The sequence below is a fragment of the Rousettus aegyptiacus genome, unplaced genomic scaffold (genome assembly GCF_014176215.1).
Source record: "Rousettus aegyptiacus isolate mRouAeg1 unplaced genomic scaffold, mRouAeg1.p scaffold_m13_p_11, whole genome shotgun sequence".
NCBI classification, from domain to species: Eukaryota; Metazoa; Chordata; class Mammalia; order Chiroptera; family Pteropodidae; genus Rousettus; species Rousettus aegyptiacus.
In genome coordinates, this window is record NW_023416286.1 from 49,275,258 (window position 1) to 49,294,173 (window position 18,916).

At 40.4% G+C, this 18,916-nt stretch overlaps 1 protein-coding gene across 3 annotated transcripts in view; it reads left to right on the plus strand.

Moving 5' to 3' along the window:
• Nucleotides 1-18,916, plus strand: part of CARS2 (cysteinyl-tRNA synthetase 2, mitochondrial) — a 42,468-nt gene that overhangs the window by 5,476 nt on the left and 18,076 nt on the right. For all 3 annotated transcript variants that reach the window (XR_004953372.1, XM_036228802.1, XM_016145262.2), the window contains exons 4-9: nt 5,990-6,061; nt 6,183-6,288; nt 8,481-8,564; nt 10,431-10,560; nt 13,711-13,844; nt 17,048-17,112. Coding sequence is in view for 2 of the 3 variants with exons in the window: in XM_036228802.1 (XP_036084695.1) it covers nt 5,990-6,061; nt 6,183-6,288; nt 8,481-8,564; nt 10,431-10,560; nt 13,711-13,844; nt 17,048-17,112 (591 nt within the window). In the remaining variant the exon portion in view is untranslated. The remainder of the gene's footprint in view (nt 1-5,989; nt 6,062-6,182; nt 6,289-8,480; nt 8,565-10,430; nt 10,561-13,710; nt 13,845-17,047; nt 17,113-18,916) is intronic.

The following is an 18,916-nucleotide window of genomic DNA, read 5'->3' on the forward strand; positions in this document are numbered from 1 at the left end:
GCCACTGGGACGGGTCAGTGGGAGCCATGCACTGAGAGAGGACATGTTTCAGAGAGAAGACTTTGTAAGGAGAGAAAGAGAATGAATTTGAGGTACCTAAAGAAACCCAAACCAATTCAGAGCTGTGGTATTATAGAAAATAGTTGGTCTTTGTGATTCCTGGCACAGAGCTCTTAGAACCATAGAATCTGTGGAGTGATAGTGTCTTCCATATGCTAATGAGATGCCTGGTGGCTGGGCCCCCTGGATGGCTTCAGGATGGGGGCTGGTGTCAGAAAGGCCAAGCCCTGAATAGAGCTGAGAACTTTCACTCCTACCTCATCCCTCCGCCCCTACCTCCTGGGAGGGGACAGAGGCCCTGAGATGGAGTTGCTCATCAAAGGCCAATGATTTAATCAACCTTCTCCAGTAATGAAGTCTCCATAAAAATCCTCAAATAACAGAGCTAGATAGTTTATGGCTAGTGAAGGCAGGGAAGTGCTGGGTGTGACGCTCCCAGAGAGGCCTGGTAGTTCCACTCCTTTCCCGTACCTCGCTGCCCTGTGCATCTCGTCCATCTGGCCGTTCCTGAGTTGTGTCCTTTATAGTAAGCTGGTAATAGTGAGTAGAATGCTTTCATGAGTTCTGTTACTCATTCTGTCAAAACTCCAAATTTGTAGTCAGTAGGCAGAAGTGCATATGACCTGGGGACCACCATTTGCAGCTGGTGTTTGAAGTAGGGGCAGTGTTGTGGGACTGATTCCCTAACTTTTGGGGTCTGTGCTAACTCCAGAAATTGGTGTCAGAAGAGGAGAATTAAATCGTAGGACACCTAGCTTAAGTCAGAGAATCAGAGAAGTGGTTGGTGTTGGAAAAGACACTACAGTTTTTGGTCAGAAGATACTGCTGGAATAGAAGTGAAGATGGGCAGTGCTAGCATTTGGGGTTCATCACCCTGGTTCTCTCTGATGGTTTGGTTCAAGCGTTTGTCAACATTGGATTCTGTCTCTGTCCCATGTCCAAATGCCCCCAACTGTGTTTGGTGTCTCTGGGGTCAGGTGTCCACCTGGGTTCAGCCACTTAAGGCCCTACAGGTGAGGTTGTGACATGCTAATATGGCCATAGGAGTGAGTGAAGGGTAGATCTGGTGGAACTGGAAGGGGAGGTGGCGGTGGGAAGCAAGAGAGCCTGCTCTGTGTCTGTGACATCTGACCTCATAGCACCCTGCCAGGGGTGGTACATTATCGCCCTTCACACGGGAGAGGAGGGTCTGAGATTGAAGTTGACCTCGTTGGCTGGATCTGGAATGGAAATGACAAAGAGATTAGTGGTCTCTGATATAGTGAGGGAACGAGCAGTTTGAGGTAAAACCTCAGCAGAGGTGGCATTTGGAAATGCAGGTTCATTAAGGCAGGTGAGCAGGTCAGTGTTTCATCTGTCATTGCACTCAGCCAGAGCCTGAGATGTTATTGCAGGTGTGTCTCTGCCCTTCGTGAATTGGGGTCTGCAGAGAGCCTTCTAAAGGAGAGGCAGAGCTGTCAGCTTCAAAGTGGTGGAGGCATGGCTGGTGGGAGGCCAGAGACTGGTCAGGCCCTAGGGTGAGGTCTGGTGAGAAAACATGTGAAGTGGGAGACAGGGATGAGAACTGGAGGATGTTCTGGGAGAGGGCAGGGGGGAATGTGGGTGGTTAGCAGAGTGACAAAGAGCCAGGAGTCCATGGAGGGGCGGGTTTCAGAAAGGAGTGGGTGGTGGGCGGCAGTAAATACATGAAGAATAAGGGGTGGTTTTGATGGTTTCATAAATGTTACCAGGAGGCTTTGGTTGTTACTTTAACATTTTTTATAATACTTAAGACTATGAAAAGTTGGTAGAATTTGACACCTGATTTTCCACATTTGGTACATGGCAAGATGGTAATATGGTATTGAATAGTTTTTTTGTTCTCAGAATTGTATCTGTCTTTAACATGATAAATTACATATCTCAAAACATAGTTATGGAAATATCTATCTGTTTTTAGAATCTAACAAGGAGGCCATTCCTTTTATTTAATGCAGACTTTTTTAACAATGGCGATATCCTTCATGACGTCTCCAACACTTGCTTTTAAAATGTTTTAAATTATAATGTTACACTTTTCTGAATCACTTACTTGACTTTAATTTTGGCCAGTTTTATAGTTTGTCAGGGATAAAAACCACAGGAGGATTGTTAGGGTAGGAATTAATAGCAGTATGGTATATTTGTAGTAACATTTTATGTTAAGGAAAATCATAATAAATGTGTCAGTGATTCAAGCCAGTTATTTGTGCTTCAGAACATTGGCCTACATTTCCCTTCTTTCTGGGAAGAAAGCTGGACACCGAGTCTCAGTGCTGGGGGCCTGACCAGCAGGGTCTCATACCAGGGCGAGAGCTAACTTGAAATGATTTATGGTAATAAGGGAGAGCTAAACAGTAACCTGAATTCACAAGGACTAGGACCCCATTTCAGCACTTACCTCCTATAGTTGGTTTTATGGGAAGTAAGAGAGAACAGTGCTGTCCTGATATGTGGTCGGCTACTTAAAAATTAAATTTAAAGGTTTTACTTTTAGAATATGGTTCCCTCTGTCTCCTCAAGGCCAGCAATAGATGGTATACCTCTTACAGCTCGTCGTCACTCATGGATATTTCTGAACTGTGTCCTCTAGAGTTGTGCCATGTGAGCTAGAGAAGCCACATGTGGAACAAGGAGTTGATTGTTTGGTCAGTGTTGTACTTGGTGAGTCATTTAAAAGAGTATGTGTGGCTGTGTGTGTGTATGTGTATGTCCATATTATTCCCACCGGTTAGAACTAGGTAGATTGATTCTACAGTTCACATGGGATGGCAAAAAAAAAACAGGAATAGGTGGGAAAAGTCTGTAAAATAAGAGTATGGAGTAGGAGCAGCACTACTGCATATTCAAACATATTTTAAAAGCTGTAGGAAATCTTTTGTTTTCTTGGATTCTTTTTTTTTTTTTTTTTTTTGCACAGCTTTTTTGAGGTAGAACAGACCCACAATAAATCGTATGTAGGGTGCACAAGGTATACTTGTGTGCACTCTAAAGTTTTTGAAAACAAACTTTAAAAAGCCTTCCCCAATTTGAGGCTGTAAAAAGCGCCCCAAAGTTCTTTTCGTAATTCGTGGTGTTAGTAACTTGCATATCTGTGAGTCCATCACCAGTGTTGAGATGACGAACATCTCTGTCGCCCCTAAGAGTTTCCTCTGCCATTGTCATCTCGCCCTCCCGGCCTCCTTGTTGCCCTGTCCTGAGCATTTGGCCCATCTACTTTCTGTGCCTGAAGGTTGTGAAATTAAATGTTGTAGATATATGAATAGACAGATAATGGAACATACTAGAAAGTCTAGAAATAGGCATAATAAATAGAAATTTGTTTTATGATAAATATGGCATTTCAAATCAGTGGGGAGACAGATGAATTATTCAGTAAAAAGTATTGACAGTTGGGTAACCATCTGGGGAAAAAAAATAAACCAGAGTTGGATATATGCCTCACAACTAAATTTGAGGCAGAGCAGAGGTTTAATATAAAAGAAATGAAACCACAAATTACTAAAAGAACCTTGGGGCACTTTTTACAGCCTCATATTGGGGAAGGTTTTTAAAGTTTGTTTTCAGACCCAGAAGCCATTTATGAGAAAAGATTGAGAAATAAAAGATTACTAAATATAAAAATGAAATTTTCTACATGCCATAGAGTAACCATAAAGCTGAAACACTGAAAAAAAAAATGTGAAATTCCTATCAGAGATAAAAGGTTAATTTCTTTCACGTAAAAATACTTACTATAAACCAGTATGAAAAGATCCACAACTCAATAGAAAGATGGGTAATTACAGATTGTTTAATATAGATCCTAAACATGTGCCATGTTCAGGCTCACTCAAAATAAGAGAAGTACAAATTAAAATTACAGCAAGAAAGCATCTTTTACCTGTCATGTTGACAAAGCCTAGAAGTTTGTTAGCACTGTGCAGGTAAGGGTGTGGGAAATAGATACCTGCATGCATTGCCAGTCAGGTTCAAATGGATACAGCTTCTAAGGAAGGCAGTTGGCAGTAGCCACCAAGTATCATGTGGTTTCATGTCTGGGTCTATAGCTTAGAAATGTCTTTTCCCCTATAGGAAGTGACATATGCAATCATGTGTGTAGACATGTGTGTCACAGAAAAAAATGGGAAAATAATTGGAGAGGGCTGGTGAATCGTCTGTGGGATGGAAGACAGACAGCCTTTGTAGGGAAGGTGCCGGCTCAGTGTGCTTTTCGAGGACAGTTCTGGAACATTGTTGATAGGGAAGGACGCCAGGTTCAGGCTATGTGTGGAGGGTGCTACATTTCAAGAAGAGACTACAAATGCTTGTATGACAACAGTCATACTCCTGAGACAACTGGTGGTAGTGTTTGCCTTGTTAGGAAGGAGGCTGTCCTGGACACCCTTTATGTCAGTTGAGTTCCTGGGAGTGAATTTCCTGTGCAGAAAATGAAAATTACAGATAGATAAATACAAACAACCTGCTGGCCTGTAGGTCTAAAATTGCATAGTATTTGAAACTTCTGAAGTGGAAGGTAACACTGAATTTTTAGCTTTTTTGTTTGGTTGGGCTTTCGTCCTCTGGATAGATATGTCAACTGATTTCTTTTTTAAGAGGTCTGTTTTGCCACAAAGCTACACCTCAGGAAAAGGACCAGTACGCACTGATCACTAAGCTCTGTCTGGGTGCTAGGCGTTTCGTCTCTTTACTAGTGATATTAATGTATTTTTTATTTACAAAATTGGCTTTCCCGTTGCACATTGAATCCTCATGACAACTTAAGGGACAATTAGGTGGGATTATCTCTGTTGCAAAGAAAGCCTAAGGGTGCAGAATTTTATTGTCTTGGCCAAGACAACACAGCCAAAAAGACACGTGGGCAGCAACACTTCATTCACCAGGTTTATTTCTGTAGTACATGTTCATCGGTCACAGTTTCTGGGATGATTGCTGTTTTAGGACCCTGGGCTGGGAAGAACATGGGCTTCATAGTGACAGGGTTCAAGGTAGTGTTTTACTTGAGAAAGTTTCTTACTATTCTGGAGCTGAAATTTTCTCAACCTAAGATGGAGCCCTGTTTCTCAGGGTTGAGAGGCAGGGAAGGGGGGTGCCCAGGACAGAGCGGATGCTACAGATGCTGGTTGAGTTCCAGTGACTTAAGGGTCACTTCACAGGTTAACAGTTACGAAGCCAGATTCAGTTTTAGAACTTCACAGTGTCATGCTTCTATCTTGGGATTATTTTTTCTGTTGAAAAATAAGGAATACTTTCGTGTGGCAGCCCACTTTGAGAATCTGAGGCTGCAGGTGTATGCTCCCAAATGCCCTAAGTTCAGAATTCAATGTCAATTTGTGGGGAGGAGGGTTGCCTGTCCCCAGGAGCCCAGCCATATATTGAACACCCCTCACAATCTCTATTTGCATGTACTATATTGTTTTCAAATATTTCTTAGAGATTTTTTCTTTAATATATTTTTGATTTTCTTTCTTCCACCTGGAGCAAAAGAAGGGTAAAGGATTAGATAGGAACCCAAGTTACTGGTTATTATGTGGAATACATTGATCTGGCTTGCCCTTATTCTAGAAAAATGGAAGTTTTCTTTTGTTTTTTTTTTGTTTTGTTTTGTTTTGTTTTTTGTATGCTTTAGTTCTTGTTTTGGATTATGTAATGGAAATCATGAATTGTTTATTCTTTTTTTTTCCTCTGACTAGAAAATAGAGTCAACAAATTTGACTAGCTAAGCAACTAGAATAAGTTTAATATTTAAAATTAAATGCCCTTTTTATGAGCAGGTAGTGCCAAACTGAGGCCAAACCATGGTAGGGCCATGTGACTCAGCCCTTCTGGCCATTGGAGCCAGTTACGCCTCTGCATGGTTCTGTTGTGAATACTCCAGACATCCTAATATGCTTGTCTAATCTTTTTGCAGATGAACATATCACCCACTTCTCTTGCTAGTCTTTATGAAGAAGATTTTAAACAAGATATGGCAGCCTTGAAGGTAAAGCCTGTTGCTGATTCTTCTTGCCACGAGGATAAGAAAGTTGGACAATGAAATCCAACGTGGCTGACCTACGCCTCTGAGCTACGGAAATAGTCACCTCCCCTTTGCTTTCTTTTAGGTTCTCCCACCCACAGTGTACATGAGGGTAACTGAAAATATTCCTCAGATAATTTCTTTTATTGAAGGAATAATTGCTAATGGACATGCTTATTCAACAGCAAAAGGTAGGGATTATGTTAAGAAAACTGATCACTGGATAATACCAATAGGACTTTGACACACATTTATGTTGGAAGGTGCCATACGTTTTACTGTCTTTTCCTATGTGAAAGTGATGTGAAGTTTTCTTACAGTTACTGTGTTTTTGCAAAATGGTTGCATAATTTCTTTTTTAAAATATTTTTCAGTCATAGGAGAGATGACCATCTGGAGAGCTAGTCTTGATAAGGCAGAATGCCAACAACTGTTGGATGTAGGTGTGCAGGTATTCATTGCAGTCTTCTTTTCAACTACAGTCTTTTGTCATAAAAAAAAAAAAAAAAGCTGGGGACAATAGCAGTACCACTAAAGACCCATACTCTCTTGTTAAAGACGAGGCCGCAGACGTTCACCTTTTTGTACGGGCATGTTGTTTTTTGATGACCAATAAAAGCTGCAGACATCCTAATGTTTCAGGCCCTTGACACTTCAACGTGCATCTCTAAAGACATCACCCCGTGTAACTCCGGTCATTATCAGACCCGAGACACTGGGCAGTTTCCTAATAGCACCCCATGTCCACTGCGTATTCACGTTTACTCAGTTGGCCCCCACGTCCCCACATCTTAATGGAATCCGGGTTGCTCACTGCATGTGGTTGTGTCCTTTTAGTCTCTTTAAAACAGCTCCCACTTTGTTCCCCTCATTATGGACTTATTGAAGAGACTTGTCGGTTATCTTATAAAACACCCCGTCTTTTGAATTAACATGGAGCTTATGGTGGAGCTTAGTTGGTTTAGGATCTGCTGCTTTTTGTTTGGTAGCCTCACAGAAAGATTGGCATCACAGCGTTTTGCTGCTTCTGTGATTCAGGGTTTTTAGCCATACCTCCTCCTCTCCAGTCATTCTTCCCAAAACTAAATCCTACCCATGCCCCAAACAAACCCTGACCAAAGTTTGCTCTCTCCCAGGAAGTTTTCTTCACCATCTGTAGCTGAAAGTGAGCTTCCTTTATCATTTTTGATATCTGTACTGTACCTTTTGATAGCCAGTCATATGCTACCTTAGCCTGCTGTTAATGTATTAATTTTTGTCAGTTCTTGGACCAGAAGAATCTTTTGCTTTTAGTGAATAGCCCATTAAAGTACTCAGCTCAGGATTGAGGATATGCAAGTATTACAATGCTTGTTGCAAGTCAGTAACAAACTCCAAAGTACGATAATGAACATGATTTATAGGAATAATTGGACTGTAGGCACCTTTCTCATGGACCTACCTGAGATACATGTGAGGGTCCTCTTGGCCCCCAGAAATGTGTGTTGCCTTTCTCAATAGCCTATGTGCACAGAGGGACTCACAGTCCTGTACTTTATCTTATTTGCTATATTTAGATTTTGTTTCCAAGAAAAACTTGTTTTAAAGGGCTTAGGTGACTGAATTGGAGTTTGTTCCAGAAAATTTAGGAAATTGTTTTCTTTCTGTCATGTAACTTGAAATAAGACACATAACCTGGATAAACTGATTAATGCTCATGAGGTGCTTAGAGATTCTCATCTGAACATGCTGTGGGACTAAATGCTGTTTGGTTATTACTGTGCTTTATTGTAAATTTTAAATAATGATAAATATCAATTTTAAATAAATTTAATTAGCTGAAACTCAATTTGGACTTCATGTTAGTTTCACAAAGTTTGGTTGTAATTTGATCTTTGAACTATTTGTGAAGAAACAATTTGTTCAGCAAATTGATAACATAAAGGTATGGGAAAATGCTTCTTCCACTGAAAGGAGCAATTTCTTTCTTAAAGCATTTTTAGGTACTGTTTACATTCTGACTTAATAGAAAGCAGCTCCCATAGTACTGGGATAAACTCTCACCAGTTTATCCTAGCTTGTGATTAGAGCTTAGTAATAAATTCTGAGTGAAGAAGAAGGACTGAGAGGGACACTTTTCTTTTTTCTTGTTAAAAAGAATTGCCTCGCCATTTGATACAGAACTTATGCTTGTGTTTTCACTTCTATATCCAGATGTTCATGATGTGTCCGAATGAATACTTTTAAAAAATAATAGCGGTGGTGGTAATTCTGATTTTAAAATACAGTGAAAGGAACCAAATGAAGATGCCATGTTTTATGTTTAAATTCTAATTACTTATTGGCTATTAAGCTATACAGATCTGATATTTAATGATGTAATCGTGATTTCCTTTATAAACAGGCAATGTCTACTTTGATCTTCAGTTGAGAGGAGACAAGTACGGCAAACTCATCGGTGCAGCCCCCAGTCCTCTTGCAGAGCCAGGTGGGGTGACTCTTGGCCTCCCATATTGGCTTCTGTTTTCCCAGTGCTCAGCCGAGACCCCCACTCTCTTAGAAGTTATAATGGTGCCAGAGTGTTGATCACAGCCATGTTTTAAATTTAATTCAGTTGACGCAGTATATGACATAGCTCCTCCCCATTCCAGCCTGGTCCTCCAGCTCTTCTCTCTGGAAACAGCACATTGGCCCATCCTTCTGGTTCCTTCTGGAGATACTCTCTGCATGGTGTCGTGTTTTGCTACTCTTCTCCATCTTGCTGTTATCATGTATCAAATTCCTAAAGTAATTTTTCGTATACTAAATTCCTATAGATGTTTTATCGTACATTAAATTCCTGTGTGTATTTTACCATATATTGTTTTCCCAATGTACCTGAATCTTTTCCTATACTCTTCTGTTCCAATGATTTGTTAGATCAAAGTCATTTGATGGAGAAGAAATAAGTATGCAGAACTAAATTAAAAATAATTTTAAAAGGGTACTATTTAAGAGAACCCAACAAAAAAGTAAAAGCCAAGAAAAAGTTGTTTAAGTTTTTTCTGTCTTTAAGCATGGTCCTCTTGCATTATAGACTGTGTCATTTGACTCAGAAAGGGTATTTGTTACTTTTACTCAATCAGTAGCTTCCTGCTCTCCTGAAGGCAGAGCAGAAAATTTCTAGATCATTCACACCTGTAAGGTATGGCCTTTGTGCCTTATGGAAGCAGAGGAGGAGTTTCTGAGACTTACACATTCTAGCATCAGCAACACTTTTTTTTCTTTTTTTTTAAATAGACTTTATTTTTAGAGCTGCTTTAGGCTCACAGCAGAATTGAGCAGAAGGTATGGAGATTTCTCACTTATCCCCTGCCCTCACACAGGCATAACCATTCCAACCAGAATGGGGCATTTGTCATAGTTGATGAACCTGTACTGACACATCATTATCATTCAGAGTCCATAGTGTATATTTGGGTTTACTCTTTGTGTCGTATATTCTGTGGATTTGGACAAATGTATAATAACATGTATCTATCATTATGGTATCATACAGAATAGTTTCACTGTCCTAAAAATCCCTCCGCCCCCATATCCATAGCAACCATTGAGCATTTTACTGACTCCATAGTTTTGCCTTTTCCATACTGTCATGTAGTTGGGATCATGCAGAATGTAGCCTTTTCAGACTGGCTTCTTTTACTTAGTGATATGCATTTAAGGTTCTTTCATGTCTTTTCATAGCTTGATAGCTAATTTCTTTTTAGTACCAAATAATATTTCACTGTCTGGATGTAGTTTATCCATTCAACTTCTGAGGGAGCTCTTGTTTGCTTCTAAGTTTTAGAATATAAAGAGAGCCCAGTACTGGCACATTGTATGGCTTTCAGTAATAACCTAACCTTCCTTGTCTGAGCCTCCTTACTCTTTGAATATGATTGATACTCTGGTGATTTTCCTTTTCATTCTATATTATTTTTTTAAGTTACTCTGAAAATCAGTAACTGATAAATACAGCTTTTTCACAAGACAGAATAAGGAAGAATGAGAGTGCTCAGCTCAGAACACCCCTCAGAAAGAAGCATTACTGTATGTGTATTCGAAATCTTGGCTCATTCATTATTCAGCTTACAGAAACTGGCCTCGCTGCTGATAGACCTCATGCTTCTGGCATATTTTAGGTAAAAGTATTTAGTCCTTCTCAGTGTCATGTGGGGAAAGAGAAAAACATATAAATGATGAATGTGAGGTTACTTATAAGAGGGAACAGAATCTTTGGGAAGTGCTTCCTGCATCTCAGTTTTGTGTTGATTTCGGGTTGGTTTGTCCATTCTAGATTCTCTCCCGTTGATCCACCATTTGTTATTGGCAGGTGATTCTGACAAGCGGCATGCCAGCGACTTTGCCCTCTGGAAGGCAGCTAAACCCCAAGAGATGTTTTGGGCCTCTCCTTGGGGAAATGGAAGACCTGGCTGGCATATTGAATGTTCTACCATCTCAAGGTAAGATTTTTTGAGTTCTTCCTATGTTTGTGATGTGGAAAACTCAGGCAATGCCTGACTTGGTCAGCAGAGGGCATAGATGGGGCAAGTTTAATCTTGGCATCAGTGCCCACAAAGCAGCTGCTTTGAGAAGAAAGCTAGCGCTCCAGTGGGACTGGCTGTAAGAAGGGAACCAAAACAAACATGGCATGTTTATCTTTCCAACATCAGCACTTGTTATTTTTAGTAGAAAAGCCCACTTGACAGTTCAATTCTCGATTTCCCATCACCTATAACCCAGTTCCAGGTGTGCCTTCATCTCTGCTCAGGGTCTAGGCAAGGGCAGAGCCCTGGGAACCGGGAACTGAATTACCTTCCTCTTAACCTGCTCTCTCGGTCCACAGATCCCATCGAGCATCAATCACCCCCCGTTTCCACATGTCTGGCTCCCTAGGGTTCAGTCTGGCCTTTCCACCAGTTCTTCACCTCGGGCAACACTGTACTCGGGTTGCTTCTGTCTTGGGAATCTCCATAACCACAAGTCCTTCTCTGATCTTGATCTCCAGTGACCTTTTTTGTTTGCTTCTCTTCTCACTGTCTATAGGTGACCTGCTACTGCCTGGTTTCCTGAGGTCACTGGTGACCTCAGTGGCAGGCAGCTGATGTCCCTGCTCTATCCTTGGCTTCTGCGAAACAGCTTTCTTCTGGTTCGAGCATACCTGCTGGGGCTTCCTCCACTTTCTTTTTGATATCTTCTGTAGACCATTCCTTTGGCACTTCCCATGTTTCCGCCTGTGGCCAGATATCCCTTTTCTTGTGTATGTTACACAGAAAGTGTACAAAAGGCAGCATACCGCATATGATGTCCTGTTCTCTTTTCACGTAGCAATCCGTCCCAGGAATTCCCTTGTGTTATTTGTCTTCATCATTTGTCTCTCGGCTTCATGGTGCTGTACTGTGTGGCTGGACCATCAGTCATTTAGCCAGTATCCTGTGGACAAGCATGTAGTTGTTTCCAATATTTTGCTCTTACAGATACCTACAGGGAATAACCTGGTGTGTATATTTCCTCTTTGTGGAGGTGAGGGGTTTTTTAGTTTCATGTTAACTCAGATTTTAATATTTAAGTTGTTTTTAAAATTAGAAACATAAAGTATGCTTAAGGTGAAAATTTTAAACTACTAGCTTGCCCCAAATTTTAAGATCAATAAACCCAGTCACCCTCAAATTGGTTGTGGTGCCGTTTAGTGGCTGGGTATAAATGTGTGCATTTGCTGGGGTAATGATTGCCTGTAAGAGCACTCTGTCCCATGCACTGACCCCAAACTGGTTTAGTTTTCAGCCCCACGTAGGTTTACCTGATTCCTGCCAGATTGGAAAGCCTCATCTTCCACACCTGTCCATCCAGATTTTGTTCCTTCTAGTTAAGACCCAGGAGGCTTCCACCACACCTCCCCCTGCTGCCCTTACCTGTGATGATGTCTGTAGGGCCCATCTGGAAACATCTAGGAATTCCTGAGACATCCAACTTTTTTATTACTATGAAGCATGGGTCCAACTTTTCATTAAAAACAAACAACTATGTCCAGTCATACTGTATTGATAAATACTTGTTGGTTTAATAGCAATGTGGGATATACGTTGGGTTGTAAAAAGATATTTATTTTTTAGAGTCAAGTAATTTCTCTACAACTGATAGAAAACATTTAATAAATTTTAAATCTAATGTTACCCATTAAATATTTTTGTTGAAATCTAAATAATGAAAATAGACTTTTTTCCTTCTCAGCGTTCTCTTACTTTAAAATAGGTCTAATATATGGACAAGAATAGAGGCTAATATAATGAACACCATGGACCCATAGTTTAGCTTTATTAAATCTTAAAATTGTCATATTTGCTTCAGCTCTTCGTAAAAATTAACCACTTGTTAGAAATGAGGCCCCTCTGCTCTCCTCCCCAGTCCTGGTCCCTGCCATCTAACGTTCTTCTGCACAGCGTTTGACTCTAAAAGATTCTCAAAGACAGATGTCCCCAACCTTTTCAGCATCAGGGACCAGAGCTCCTATGAGAATCTAATGCCTGACAATCTGAGGTGGAGCTGAGGCAGTGATGCTAGCGCTGGGAAGCGGCTGCAAATACAGATGAAATTTCACTTGCTTGCTTGCCGCTCCTTCTTGCTGTGCGGCCCAGATCCCTACTCTAAAACCCATTGCTAAGAATGTACAATAATAGACGAGCCACCCAGCCACTGTGCCTGTCTCTGTCACCACTTATCTAAAGTACGACTGGTATATACGCTTTTTTTTCTGGACCGAGGGAGGCAAGTGAGAGCAGAGTCAAGCTTTAGCAGGAACGGATCTTAAGCGAGGCTGCTGCACCTTTGGAAACGTCTGTTTTTAACCATGATTAGAAAAATTCACAAGGGTCTACTTATCAGCCTCTGTCTACTGGGGGAGGTGGCTTCATCACCCCAGCCCTCACAAACCAGCATTTCCACTGATTGTGCTGATTGTTGCATTTTTAATCAATTTTTGCATTTTCAGTGTCCTCCAAAGCAGTCACTAGCCAACCTGGGCTGTTCATGCAGGTACAGGTTGTTTTTGCAGGTGCTCTGGTGAGAGCTACACAAGCTTTGAGTGGTCTGGCTAGCTTCACGTACCCATCAGCTCTGGTTGAATGTGCAGTTTTTAGAACACGAGGTTTCCCAGGAAATGTGTAGCCTAGACTTATAGCAGAAATGCTAAGAGCTGAAGTGCATTACTTAAATTCTGTAACATTGTTTTTCATATATGATCACTAAATAGGTAAATTTTCAAAAGCCAAATTAAAAATTCTCTTGATTTTATAGTTCTCGTTTGTTAAAGTTGGAAAACCACTAAACTCTACCTACCGAAAGTAAGAAAAGGTAATTTTGTAAGTTTTTAAAAACCGTATATCTGGAGCAGAGAATTAAGTCTCTTTACTGGGAGGAAAAGCTAATGAATTAGGGATTTTGTGAAGTTAAAACAGAATTTCAGTTTCTGTTTGTATCAGTTAAATCATGCATATTGATTTAAAACTCGGATCTAGTTTATTCATTGCATAAAAGCTGGAAATATTAAATATAAGATGTGGTTTGGAGAAATGTGTTGATCGAATTAGTTCACAGCTCTGCACTGTGTCTTACAGTTTGGTATTTGGAAGTCAACTGGATATCCATTCAGGTGGGATAGATCTAGCTTTTCCACACCATGAAAATGAAATTGCACAGTGTGAGGTCTTTCATCAGTGCAAGCAATGGGGAAATTATTTTCTACATTCTGGTAAGTAATGACTTCAGATTAATTTCTTCTGTTTCAATTCTATTAATTCTGTCTTTATTGGTGAAACATTTGGAAATATATAGATCAGCTAATAGGTCAAGAAATGGAGTTGTTTCCTAAATTGTTTTTGAATTTCCATCCGTTAGAAATGAACTTACTTGGGTGGGAATGAGTCTGTGTTTTTGGAAATGAAATATGAACTGACAATATGGAAAATGTTTTATAGTGTTGTTCTTTATAAGTTTCTTTCAAATAAAACTATTAAGGTATTTCAAATAGTGTGATGTAATCTATTATGAATATGCCAATTTTGAGCTATAATATTGTTGCCATAAATATCTATCATCCTCTGATAACACCGCCTCCCAGTTCAGTATTCAGAGAACATAGTTAACACCAGCCATCCCCTTCTCAGAAGTGGGTTGTGAAGTAAGCATCTTTTGAGCATAGCAATTTTGGAATTGCCCTTGATGCATGGTAATATTCACATGTCCAGATTTTGACAGTGGTTGTGGGGCCACAATGAACTGGTTTTATTAACTTTTTGAAATGGTCGGGTTGGGAGATGCAGATAATCAACATCTAAAAACACAATGCACTAACAAATACCATTTCGTTTAGTTCTTGAATTAAGGAAATTAGGTTTCTCCAGTGAGGTGGTATTAAATGCAGAGATGCTCCAGTTTTATAACATGCAGTAGCCTGTTGGTAGCCTGGTGAGAGCTCGTGTGGGTTTCCCCCATTGCAGTACTGATGAGGCTGCTTGCCCAGAGTGCACTTACTGTAGTGTCTCCTTTACCCCCAAGCTCTCCTGGGAGTCAGCCCCGTCATCGCTGTGTGTGCCCTTAGGGTGCCTTAGCAATGAGCATCTCCATTCCATGATGACCAGCTCATTTCTATACTGCCTTAAGGTAGTCTGAAAAAAAAAAAAGAAACAAAGCAGAAACAAAGTTGGCTGAATTGCATGAGAGCTGTTTTCTGGTATTGTTTTGTTTTCCTGGGTAGAACTCAGCAGTAGCCAAAATCCACTTTATTCCTGCCAGTGATGTGTCTTGCTGGGCAGATTCCACAAGTAGAAGGACAGAAAACCAATGATCCATTTTCAGTTGGTGCTGATGGGGGCAGGGGAGGTGGGCACTGCCCGGGAGGGAGAATGCTTCAAAAATGATTCTCCAGGGATCCAGCTAGTTCCACAGTCAGGTGCCTACACTTCACTTTAGAAGTTGCGTGAAATAAAGTCTCTCCCCTTTGGCATGAGGACTTGTGAGAGTAACACACAGAGAATAAATGAGCGCAGAGCCCAGGTGGGGAGGAAATCTTCAAGGTCCGAGGAGCTGGGAAGAAGGTATTCCTGTCCTTCATCTCAGATTTGGGAACAAATCATCATTATATTTACCACCTGGCAAGTTAAAGCTTGATCCCTCCACAGATACTTCATCAGTTAATGCTCTTGCTGAGTTACGGTTTGCAGTGAACCCTGCGAAATGCAGGTGCTCTTGAGTGAACTGTGGCTCTAAGGATCAAAAAGGTAACTCGTAGCAGTATGAACACTCACTTATTTGGCCTCTGTCAGTTAATGATGAGTTTGGTATTTATAAAATAGTAGGTGTCTTATTTACCTGCAAATGTGGGAATGGGAAAGATTTTGTTCTGACTTTTACCATCTGTTAAGGCACTGGAATCTTCTTTGTTCCACTTTTTGCCCTGTCCAGGAGAAACAACAGTTTCTCCTGACACACAGGAGAATTAATACTTTAAAAAAATATATTTATTGGGGTAACATTGGTTAATATGTAAATTTCAAGTGTACAATATCATAGTACATCACCTGTATATTGTGTGCTCACTACACAAGGTTTAGTTTCCTTCTGTCACCATATATTTGACCCCCTTTACCCTGTTCATCCTCCCCCCTCCTCTCTTCCCCTCTGCAACTATCACACTGTTGTCTGTGAGACTGTTTGCTTGTTTTGCTTGTTGATTTGTTACTTTGCTTTATATCTTACATATGAATGAAGTCATATCATTTTCGTCCTTTTCTGACTTTTTTCACTTAGCATGATACCCTCAAGATCCATCCATGTTGTCCCAAGTGGCAATATTTTATGCTTTTTTGTAGCTGAGGAGTATTTCATTGTATATATTACCACTTCTTTGTCCAGTCACCCATCGAAGGACACTTACGTGCTTTCCATGTTTTGGTCACTGTGAATTATGCTGCGATAAACATGGAGTACACATATCTTTACATTAATACTTTTTTTTCTGAAGTAAATGGATGGAAGTTAGAGTTAGGTAGTCAGATTGTAGTTTTCCAGATATTGCCAATTAAAAATTTTAATTGTGCTTGATGTACATGACACATTAAATAGAGTTATATATTCAAGGTGATATTTCTTTTTGGAAGCCACATTTTAACCAGTTCTCAGAAAAGCTGGAGCCAGGTTTTGTTTTCGAACTGTCAGAAGAAGTAGAAGAATCTTCTGTTAGGAAAGCCAAGGCCCTCTCTTTGAATGAACCTCATAAAAATTAAAGCCCAGGAAGAATTCCAGGCTCAGACCGAGAAGTTTCTGACATGAGTTTGGTTTTCTTCTGTCCTTTCACGTACATGGGGGTGAATAATACCAAGGTGTTGATAAGTCTGAAACCAACCACAACAGAAAATCTAATCATTCTTAGAGACTTGCAAGCTCTGCAGGTCTGAACCCCCTATAAACAAACTTTTATTGACCTAAGCCTGATTGGAAAAACCAGAGGTTTTGTCCTTTCTTCAGGTGCTAAGTCAGTTAAATTGTTGTTTCTAAGTTATAGGAAAGGGGGAAAGTGAATTGTTCCTGCCAGTGCCACTGTTCATCTGTTCTCCTCTGGGTTCCGAGTCAACGGTGCCCATCTATGACCCACTGTGGGGCCGGGTGTACTTGACTCTGTAGAACAAAGGAAGCTGTGGGTTCCGTCTTCTGGAGGGTCAGATGTGGGTGAAGATTGGGGGGGAATCTTATATCTACATACACATGGGTATTTGCATATTAGAGAATGCAGCATTTATTGTTTCCTCCCTGTCCCTGTGGTGGCCACAGTCCCAGCCCTGTGGCTCAGTCTATTGGAGAAGCACCTACTTCACCGTCTTCCCCTCTGCAGCTGGGGTGGAGGAGTCCCCTCTCTTCCCACCCAATTCAGAAATAATGACTTTGTTTTTGTTTCAGGGCATTTGCATGTGAAAAGTGGTGAAAAAATGTCCAAATCGCTGAAAAACTACATTACTATTAAGGTAACGTGCTTTTCCTAGCTCCTGCGTTGCTGCCCGCTTGCCGAGCCTGTCGTAAAGGCTGATACGTAGTATGAGACCCAGATCTCTGCTTCCCAGTGTTCTCTGGCTCCTTTTCCCGTGGTCCTACAGTGGTATTTCTCTGTCCCCCATTCTCTCTCCCCATGCATCCCTTCTGTTTTCTGTTGGCTTTCTTTGTGGACTTCTGCCTTTGTCTTCTTACATTCCAGGATTTGCTTTCTTTCCATTTCTGTTTATAACAACTTTATTATCTCGAGTTATGTTTGCTAGATTTCCTTCCTGCTCTTTTTTCTTGTCTTACCACCAGCATCCTATCTGGTGTAGCTTTGGTGTTTGTTGATTTGTTTGATTTTTGCTGCGTACACCTGAAAAATTTTATTGTGCTGTGGAGATGAAGAATGGAATGTGAATTTTCATGGGAATGGAAATCAAATGCACTGGTAGGAAAACACTTTTAAAAAATTTGATCTTCCTTTGTCTTCGGGTCTGTAAAGCCAACTTAATTTAACTGCAAATTACATTGACAAGGATAGCGATCAGAACTTCATCACACAAATACCCAACCACTGAACCTATTCTAAAATCTAGTGGGAACCAGATTTAGAATAAATTAAAAGGGGAGTATTCCTCTCAAAATAATCTTTATATACTTTTCATAAACAGAAATGTCCAATATTATATAAACTTTCAGAAATATAGAAAAGCTAAAGAAACACTCTTACCACATAGATTCAAGAATGTTATAATTGTGCTATTGTTGCTTTATATGGGAGTAATAGGTATGTTCATGTATGTGTACATGCGTGTGCGTATAAATACACATTTTATTGTTGTCAAACCATTAGAACATTTTGCAGACTTCTCTATTTTGCATGCAACTCCTGAATATAAGGATGGTTTTCTACATAACCCAAACCTAATAAAGCTAACAATAATTTCTTAATATTATGAGTTACCTAGCCCCTAGTTTGATTTCTCCATTAGTCCCAGTACATTTTTTATAGCTTTTTTTAAAACCAAGATCCAATCAAGGTTCGTGTGTTCCATTTGGATGTTATATCTTAGGCTTTTTTTTTTTTTTTTTTCCAATAGTGGTAAAAAAGGTAACGTAACATTCACCCTGTTAACCATTTTTATGTGTATGGCTCAGTAGCATAACCTACGTTCACTCTGTTGTGTGACAGAGCCCAGAGCTGTTCCATCTTGCAGAGCTGAAACACCACCCACTGAACAACTCCCCATTTCCTCCTCCCTGCCCCTGGCAACCACCATTCCGCTGCCACTTACATCATTTGGATTATTCTAGGAACCTCATATAAGTGGGATCATGCAGTATTTGTTCTTTATGACTAGCTTCTTTCACTTAGCCATATTGTCCTCAAGGTTGAACTGTGTTGTGGTATGTGCGATAGGATTTTCTTATTATTTTAAGGCTGAATAATATCACACTGTTCTTTTTAGGATTCTAATCTACAACAGTGTATTTTTCTCTATGGCATTGACTCTTTGAAGAGACCAGTCAAGTTTTGTTGAATATCCCACATTTTGGAGTTGTCTGTTTCTATGCAGTGTCATTTAACTTGTTCTTCTTTCTCCTGTATTTCCTGTAACTGGAAGTGAGGCCTCAAGGCTGATTCAATTCGAGTTAAACCTGTTTGGTGGGAACACTTCATCAGTAGTACCGTGGACTTCACACTGCATCCCTCTGGGGCCTCTGTCAGGCTGTCCGACTTAGTGGCGTTAAGTTTGACTACTTGGCTGGGAGATGGCCACCAGATTTCTCTGC